The sequence below is a fragment of the Vulpes lagopus genome, chromosome 20, assembly GCF_018345385.1.
Source record: "Vulpes lagopus strain Blue_001 chromosome 20, ASM1834538v1, whole genome shotgun sequence".
In the NCBI taxonomy this organism is placed as follows: Eukaryota; Metazoa; Chordata; class Mammalia; order Carnivora; family Canidae; genus Vulpes; species Vulpes lagopus.
Window position 1 is genome coordinate 20716529 of NC_054843.1, and position 9520 is coordinate 20726048.

Consider the following 9520-nt stretch of genomic DNA (forward strand, 5'->3'; position numbering starts at 1 on the left):
ATATTGCTTTCTAGTTTAACAGAAATATACATATATAAATATATAAAAATTTTGATACAGGTATAAATTTTAAAAACTATAAATTTAAATTCTATAAATATTTATATCACTTGTGTAATAAATATAAATAAATAAAATATAAAAACTTTAAATTTATACACATGAATAATGAACATTGATATTTATATTATAAATATAAATAAATTGATGACATATTAAAATTTAAAGTTTAAAAATAGCTATATATAAATTTATAAGTTTATATATGTATATGTTTTTATTATTAACTTGGGAAAATGTAATCTTTCAGGGTGTTTTAAATTATATGCCAACATATTCCTCAATTTAATTTCATAAATAAATTTCTATTTGGAGCATTTCTAAAAGAAGATAACCTGACAATTGGTGGAGACATAGCCTTGCCTTTAGGGCTTTTGAAATATTTTATATTAAAGTACTTAAGGACTCAAAAACACATTGATCTTAATTATCCCAGTTTTTATTAAAAATAATGTGGAGCAGAGTAGTTTAAAAATGAAAAAAAGAAAGGCCATCTTCTTAAAAAAGGAGCTTCTGCTCAGTCTGCCTTAATTAAACATGAACAAGTCTACAAGCCTCAGTAATCAAGATACACTATATTAAAGATATTTAAGAAGATGGATCATTGTTTTATTTGGATTCTACTTTTTCCCCCCTAGAGAAATTAAATACCGACATGATTGCCTTCATTAGAACACTTTTAATTTCTCTCAAAATGTTTCTTCTATTCTAATGCTGTAATAAATAGGATGCAGTGCAAAGGTAATTAATCCATTGTGCAATGAAAGAGAAATATAATGTGCTTACTTTGACTTCTTTTATTACGAATTAATTCACAATCAAAGCTACTGGAAACCACAATTAGTTTTATACATTAATCTCAAGGAATACATGTTCCTATACTAACATTCTTGGATGGATAGTAAGTATGTATATTTAAAAATGTACAACAGATGAGAGATAGATTGCTATGGAAAGTTTGTTAGATGTGCTTATTTTGGTGACATTTGTGTTGTGACTCATGACTTCACACTGCTCACAGATATAATGTAATTATGTAGTTGATCACGAGAAGCTTATTTTGTCTAGGATTAGGATGATTATAAAATGTTTGTTTATGTTAACTTCATAGAATGAAAGGAATCAGGGTTTTTTGTTTTGTTTTTTGTTTTTGTTTTTTGAGAGACAGAGAGAGTGTGCACATAATTGGGGGGTGGGGTGGGAGGAGGGAGGCAGAGGAAAAAAGAGAGACAATGCTTAGCAGGCTCTATGCCTATCATGGAGCAGGACTCAGAATTCGATTTCACAACCCTGAGATCATGACCTGAGCTGAAATCAAGAGTCAGATCCTGAACTGACTGAGCCCCCAGATGCTCCAGGAATCAGATATTTTTAACAATATATTTGCTAACAAATATAAGCAGGTATTCTTTATCTTAATTATTTGAATATTAGAATATTAACCTCATCTAAAATATCATCTTGTTGACATTAAATTTTTCCTGAACTTCTCCAAATGATGCAAAGAAGTAGTATCAATTCCAGTTCTTTAGTACACCTGATATTTTTCAACCTAAAACTTATAAAGAAAGAGGACATTTCTGTGGTATGGTCAAAATATATTTCATCTTTCAAGGGAGAAGATGACGGCTTCGGTGCAGGAAGATTGCAGCCCCAGCCAAAAGCAAGGGTGGTGGGGCTGTGAGCACTATGACAGAGGATGTCTCTTGAAGGCACCTTGCTGTGACAAACTTTATACTTGTCGATTGTGTCATGATAACAATGAAGATCATCAGCTAGATCGCTTTAAGGTAAAGGAAGTGCAGTGCATAAACTGTGAAAAAATTCAACATGCCCAACAGACCTGTGAAGAATGTAGCACATTGTTTGGGGAATATTATTGCAGTATATGCCATCTCTTTGACAAAGACAAGAAGCAATATCATTGTGACAACTGTGGAATTTGTAGGATTGGTCCAAAGGAAGATTTTTTCCATTGTTTGAAATGTAACTTATGTCTAGCTATGAATCTCCAAGGAAGGCACAAGGACATTCATACATCCCGTGTTGTTGCTCATGTCTTGCCATGTGGACGTCTTTTACATAGAACATGTTATGAAGAAATGTTGAAAGAAGGCTACAGATGTCCCTTGTGTATGCATTCTGCTTTAGATATGACTAGATACTGGAGACAGCTGGATGATGAGGTAGCACAGACTCCTATGCCATCAGAATACCAGAACATGACTGTGGATATTCGCTGCAATGATGGCAATGGGAGATCTACAGTCCAGTTCCATATATTAGGCATGAAATGTAATATTTGTGAATCCTACAATACTGCTCAAGCTAGTAGAATTTCACTAGATCAGCAATGACCAGCGTATACTGCACTGGAAAACTCAGCATTTTCTGATCTAGAAAAAGGCTATCTTTAGTATTCAGTTGTTATAATGTGTCAGAATCTATGCAATAGAGTTGATGTGTTTTGTACTAGTGTCACAGCATAAAATCATATTACAGGTACTTAAGGATTCAGGGTCTCTTTATAGAATATCATAGCTTTATATTGGATGAAAGGCACTGTGCTTGTTGTTGATTGGAAATTCTCTTAGTGTCAGTTGTTTGGAAGCCAATGATGTTTGCTACTGAGATTCATATCCATAGAAGTATATTCTACTTCCATGGAACTTTGCTTTAAGTGACACTATGCATGAAGAGTTCATTTCTAGTTCTTTTTTTTTAATTTTATTTATTTATGATAGTCATACAGAGAGAAAGAGAGAGGCAGAGACACAGGCGGAGGGAGAAGCAGGCTCCATGCGCCGGGACCCTGATGTGGGATTCGATCCCGGGTCTCCAGGATCGCGCCCTGGGCCAAAGGCAGGCGCCAAACCGCTGCGCCACCCAGGGATCCCCATTTCTAGTTCTTGATAGAACTGCACTTGTTTCTCAGTATTATTCTTGACTTTTTAAGGGCTGTGCTATAATGAGTATATGTTCTGTCTTACTATTGAAATCTTATGATACTTTAGAATTTTCTAAGACAGCACTTTGGATCCTGTAAATGTGAATTTTGATGTAATAACTGCTAATAAAATTATATTGGAACTGTTCAAAAAATAACTTGTCAAAAGTTTATTAACAAAATAGTTTGACTATTGCTTTTTTTTAGTTTGAATAAATATGAATGTATTCGAAATAAAAGGTAATCTATATTAATAGATGAGAATGGAGAATACTAGAGAGTGTTCTATGAGGGCCAGGAGATATGGAGAAACTTTAGTGGGAGAATCCGTTAGAAACGTGAGATACTGACTCTATTTCATTATATTTATATTTTTTGCCTTAAAAGCAGAGACAGGGTCATGACAAAAATGCTAAAATTTCTGCCTTTCTTTTTTTCTCTCTTATTATGGCAAGACCTTACAGACCTATAGATTTATACTTTTCTTATTTTTAAGGCTCTTCACTCTTATTAAGAATTCCACAGATCTGTGGGGAACCACTAGGATCACTGTTGTAGCTAATTAATCCTAGGGGATGGACATTTACGTCTCAGGCCTTGAAATCAATTAATTTGCAACAATAGTCACTATCATTTTTGTTTGTTTGTTAGAGAGTTGCTTTACTTACTGGTAAGAAGGGAAGATATTGAAGGATTTTGAAAACATCTAACTTACGATCTCAAGTGATTTGTCTGATTGCTGTGTAAATAGATAATTGAATATTAAGGACAGGACTGAAGATAGTGGAGATCAGTTAGGAAACTATTGGCATATTACAAGTACAAGATGATTGAGGCTAAACCAGTGTTAAGATAATAACCATGGGAAGAAGTGATTGAATTCTGTTGTATTTTGGAATCAGAGTAGATAGGATTTACTGAAGAATCCAGTGTAGAGTTAGAAAAAGAAAAGAATCAAGCATGAGTCCAGTAAATTTGACTTAAATAATGAAAAAACATGAAATGTTATTCATCAAGACAGGTGAGAATACAAGAGTTTCTGGGAAAAATAAATATCAGGAGTGCAGTTTGCAATGCATTAATCTGCAAAGAACTAAGAAACACCCATGTGTCAGGTTGAATAAGCAGTTGGATAGATGGAACATTGTTCAGAGCAGAATCCATGGAGTATGATGAAATTTTAGGTGTCTTCTGCTTATCAATGTTATTTAAAGCTACGAAATTGAATGAGATCACCTGGGAAGTGGGAGACTTTGCAGAGAGAAGAGGTCCAATGATTGTACCCAGAGACAATTCTTTAGATGTCTAGGCAGTGAGTGGGAATCAGATAAAGAATGTAGGGGAAGAGGGAGGGACAGAAAACAACCCTAAATTAAGATCCATTGTGCTAGACTTCTAAGAAGGAAACAAAGTAAATGTGGCAGCCTAGAGTTGAAGTAAAAATTTGAAATTTCCATGGAATAATGAATGGTCAACTACATCAATGAGGTAAAGTAAGATGGGAATTGGGGTGCCTGGGTGGCTCAGAAGGTTAAGCCTCCGACTCTTGATTTCAGCTCAGGTCATGATCTCAGGTAGTGGGATTGATCTCACTGTTGGGCTCCCTGCTCAATGGGCAGGGAGTCTGCTTCTCTCGTTCCCATTGCTTCTCCTCCCTCTGCTCGCTCTCTTTCTCTTTCTCTCTCTCTCTCTTGTTCTCTGTAAAATCAATCAATCAATCTTTAAAAAAAAGTTGAGGACTAAAAATGAGTTAGCAACATGGTATTCACTGATACACAGTATCTCCCTTCCTGGACTATTGAAATAGACTCATAGTTAGCTGGTCTGTCCTCTTCTACTCTTGTTTTCTTGTATCTCTTCTCAAAACAGCAGCCAGCATGAGCCTCTTAAACTGTTGAAAATTCTCCATTTCTTCCTATCTAAATCAGTGCTAACAAAATGACAGTGTCCTGTACTATTTGGACTCATCCTTCTTGTCTGATCTCATCTACCGCTCTTCCCTTTGTTCTTACCTCTGAAAATCTTTCTGTAATATTTGGACAACACCACACCTCAGCAAGCCTTTTGTGATTTTTCTTCTTGTGCCTGAGATTCTCTTTCCAGATGAGCATGTGACCCATTCCATCATTTTTTCTCCATCTTTGATCAAATGCCAGCTTCTCTTAAAATTTTCATGTATAGGGATCCCTGGGTGGCGCAGCGGTTTAGCGCCTGCCTTTGGCCCAGGGCGCGATCCTGGAGACCTGGGATCGAATCCCACGTCAGGCTCCCGGTGCATGGAGCCTGCTTCTCCCTCTGCCTATGTCTCTGTCTCTGTCTCTGTCTCTCTCTCTCTCTCTCTGTGACTATCATAAATAAATAAAAATTAAAAAATAAAAAAAAGAAAAAAATTTTTCATGTATAATTATTGTTTAAAATTGCAAATACTCTTCTACTTGGCTACCTGATCCATTTGCCCTACTTTATTTATCAAAATAGTACTTGGCACCTTCTGCCATATTACTTATTATTATTATTTTTAAAGATTTTATTTATTTATTCATGAAAGACACAGAGAGAGAGGCAGAGACACAGGCAGAGGGAGAAGATCGTGGGACTCGATCCCGCATCTCCAGGATCACGCCCTGGGCTGAAGGCAGTGCTAAACTGCTGAGCTGCCCTTATTATTTATTTTTAATGTCTGTTCATATTCATTTAAAAATTTGTTTCATATCAGCAATGTTTTGGGGTTTCTTGTTTTACTGCTTTATTTTCAGCAATGGAACATGCTGGACAAATACTAGGCACTCAGTAAATATCTGCTGAATAAATTAATGAAATAATGAGTTAAATGTTTTTTTTTTTTCTCTACTGCAAATATGCACAATCAATACATAGAAAGTATACTTAGAGAAGAGTAGGGCAGTTGGCTTGGAAATAAGGTGAGTTACCATTAATAACTGTATACTCATTTATTTGAATCACAAGTCATTACAGCAAAATACTTAATGTTTTTCTGCAGAAAGGACATTTTTTGACATTCAAAAAGCTGTACATATTTAATGTATGCAACCTGATTAGTTTGGAGAGAAGGATTCACACATAAAACTCACCATAATCAAAACCATAAACAGGTTCATGACCTTTAAACATTTCCTTTCACTCTCTACATTTTGTTTCTTTTTTTTTTCTTTTATCATAAGAACACACCATACATTCACCATCTTAGTAAATGTTACTTTCAGAATACAATATTGGTAACTGTAGGCATCATGTTATATAGATCTCTACAATTATTCATCTTTGCATAGCTAAAACTTTGTACCTTTTGACTAATACCTCTCTGTTTCCTCTTTTTTCCCAATCCTTAGCAACCACCTTTCTCTTCTCTCCTTGTATAACTTTGACTATTTTGGAGTCTTTGTATAATCAGGATCATGTAGTTGTTCTTCTAAGCATGTGACATATTTCTCTTTTCATAATACCCCCAGGTTCATCCATGTTCTTCCAAATGGCAGGATTTCTTTCTCTTTTTAAGGCTGAATAACAATCCATTGTATAAAAATACCATATATTCTTTATTCATCCATTGATGGATATTTAGGTTGTTTCCTTGTTGAATAATGCAGTAAATATGTTTGCCCATATATCTCTTTAAGATTCTGATTTCAATTCTTCTGGATATATATCTAGAAGTAGAATTGCTGGGTTATATGGTAATTATATTTTTAATTTTTTGAGGAACTTCCATACTACTTTCCATAAGAACATGGCATTCTTATTTTTTTAATTGATTTTTGGGGGGCTCCTTGGTGACTTGGTGGGTTGAACTTCAGACTCTTGGTTTCTACTCAGAACATGATCTCATGGGTCCTGGAATTCAGCCCTGCTTGAGAGTCTGCATGGAATCAGCTTGAAAGATTCTCTCCCTCTGCCTCTCCCCCATTTGCTCTCTCTCTCTCAAATAAATAAATCTTTAAAAAATTGATTTTCCAGGTATATATGTAGTGACATATAGAACAAAATAATCTAGACCTGTTACCAAATGTGAATCTCATAATATTCATGTGATCTCTTAGAGTATGTTCCATGTACACTTGAAGAGAATGTATATTCTGCTGTTTTGGATGGAAAGTTCTGAATATATATTAGATCCATTTGGTCCAACCTGTCATTCAAAGCTGAAGTTTCCTTGCTGATTTTTCTGTTTGATTGATCTATCCATTGATATAATTTGGGTGTTAAAGTTTCCTATTTCTACTGTATTACTATCAATTACTTCCTTTATGTTGGTTAATAGATGCTTTACATAATCTGGGTGCTTCCAATTCGGAATGCATAAATACTTAAAATTGTTGTATTCTCTTGTTGGATTCTTCCCTTTATGATTAGGTAGTGTCTTTCTTTATCTCTTGTTATGGCCTTTGTTTTAAACTCTATTTGGGGGCACCTGTGTGGCTCAGTCAGATCAACTCTTGATTTCAGCTCAGGTCATGATCTCAGGGTCATGAAATTGGGTCCTGAATCTGGCTCTGTACTTGAGATTGAGTGCATGAGATTCTCTCTCTCCCTCTCTTTTTCCCCCCTCCTCCCACGCAAACTCTCTAAATTAATTAAAATAATAAATAATATATTTTTTTAAAATTACATCTATTTTGTTTGATATAGGTATTGCTATTCTAGATTTCTTTTCACTCCCATTGCATGATTATGTTTTTTTCATCCCTTCACTTTTAATCTGTATGTGCCTTAGGTCTGAAATGTGTGTTTTATAAGCAGAAAATAGATGCATCTTGCTTTTTATTCATTCCATCACCTCTGTCTTTTGATCTCAAGGTCTAATCTGCTTACTTTCAAGTTAAATATTGATAAATATGTACTTGTTGCCATTTTGTTACTTGTTTTAGTTTTTGTAGTTCTCTCTATTCTTTTCTTCCCTTGCTTTCTTCTCTCACAGTTTGCTGGCTTTCTTTAGTGACATATTTCAATACCTTTCTCTCTATTTTTTGCATATCTATTACTAGATTTTTGGTTTGTGGATATAATGGTCTATATTAAGTTGTGGTCACTGGAGTTCAAATGCATTATAAAAACACTAAATTTTTACTCCTCTTCTCCCATACCTAGGTTTCAGGTATATACTGTCATACTGTATATCCTTTCATTTTGTGAATTCCTTGAGTTTTATAGGTGTGCTTAATTTTACTGCTTTTGTGCTTTCTGCTTTTCTTACTTCTGCTTATGGGCCTTCCTTTCCACTAATAGAATTCTCTTTAACATTTTTTATAAGGTTGATTTAGGGGTGATGAATTCCTTTAACTTTTGTTTATCTGTGAAACTCTATCTCTCCTATTCTGAATGATAGCTTTGCTGGATAGAGTATTACTAGTTGCTGCTTTTTATTTCTTTCAGCTCTTTGAATATATCTTAGCACTCTCTTCTAGCCTGCAAAGTTTCTGCTGAAAAATCAACTGTTAGCCTTATGGGGTTTCCTTTGTATGTAAGTTTTCTTTTCTCTTGCTACTTTGAAAAGTCTCTCTTTATCAGTACTTTTTGTCCTTTTAAATACTGTGTTTCCTGGTGTAGACCTCCTTAGTTGTTTTTGTTTGTTTGTTTGTTTTGTTTTGTTTTGTTTTGTTTGTTTGTTTTTTGCAGCTCTCTGTGCTTTTTGGGTCTGGATTTCTCTTTCCTTCACAGATGAGGAGTTTTCAGTTATTATTTCTTCAAATATGCTTTCTTCTCCCTTTTTTCTATTTTCTCCTCCTGGGATCCCTATAATGTGAATGTTGTTACATTGATGGTGTCACTGGGTTCCCTTAAACTATTTTCATTTTGTATTAATCTTTTTCTCCTGTTCCACTCGATTGCTTCTCATTACTCTGCCCTCAAGGTCACTGATTCATTCTTCTGCTTCCTCTAGCCTACTATTTACTCCTTATAGGGTATTTTTTATTTTAATTATTGAATTCTTCATCTTTGATTGGTACTTTTTTATGTTTTCTATCTCAGTTGAGTGTCTCACTGAGGTTCTCCACTTTTTGTCAAGTCCAGTGGGTATCCTTATGACCATTACTTTAAATTTTCTATCAGGAATATTACCTATTCCTGTTTAATTTAGCTTTCTTGCTGTGATTTTGTCACATTCTTTCATTTGGGGCATAGTCCTCTGTCTCCTCATTTTGACTGTGTGGTTATTTCTGTGTATTAGGAAAGTCATAGTTAGCTATGTCTCCTGATTCTGCAGGCAGTGGACTTACAAAGAGAGGTCCCATGGTACACTGTAGGGCAATATCCTGTGTTCACCAGAACCTAGCACTTCAAGGGCATTTCTTATGTGTGTTGCATACTCCCTAAAATTGTGGCTGAGCTGCTTTTGCCTTCAGTCTAGTCATCTGCAATAGCTTTCTTTGTATGTTGTGGGCAAGGTTTGGTCCTTGCATTGTTAGTGAGACATCTGGACTTGAGTCAGAGCAGGCATTTTCCAGAGCTGTGGTTGCATTGAACTGCAAGGTGCTCTCTCTGTGTTCTCACCAG

At 35.0% G+C, this 9520-nt stretch overlaps 1 protein-coding gene across 1 annotated transcript; it reads left to right on the forward strand.

The window, feature by feature from the left end:
- Positions 1-1682: 1682 nt before the first annotated feature.
- On the forward strand, positions 1683-2433 carry LOC121479527 (RING finger and CHY zinc finger domain-containing protein 1-like). Its single transcript, XM_041735190.1, has one exon. The coding sequence runs from the start codon at positions 1683-1685 to the stop codon at positions 2415-2417; it is 735 nt and encodes a 244-aa protein (XP_041591124.1). The 3' UTR covers positions 2418-2433.
- Positions 2434-9520: the final 7087 nt, after the last annotated feature.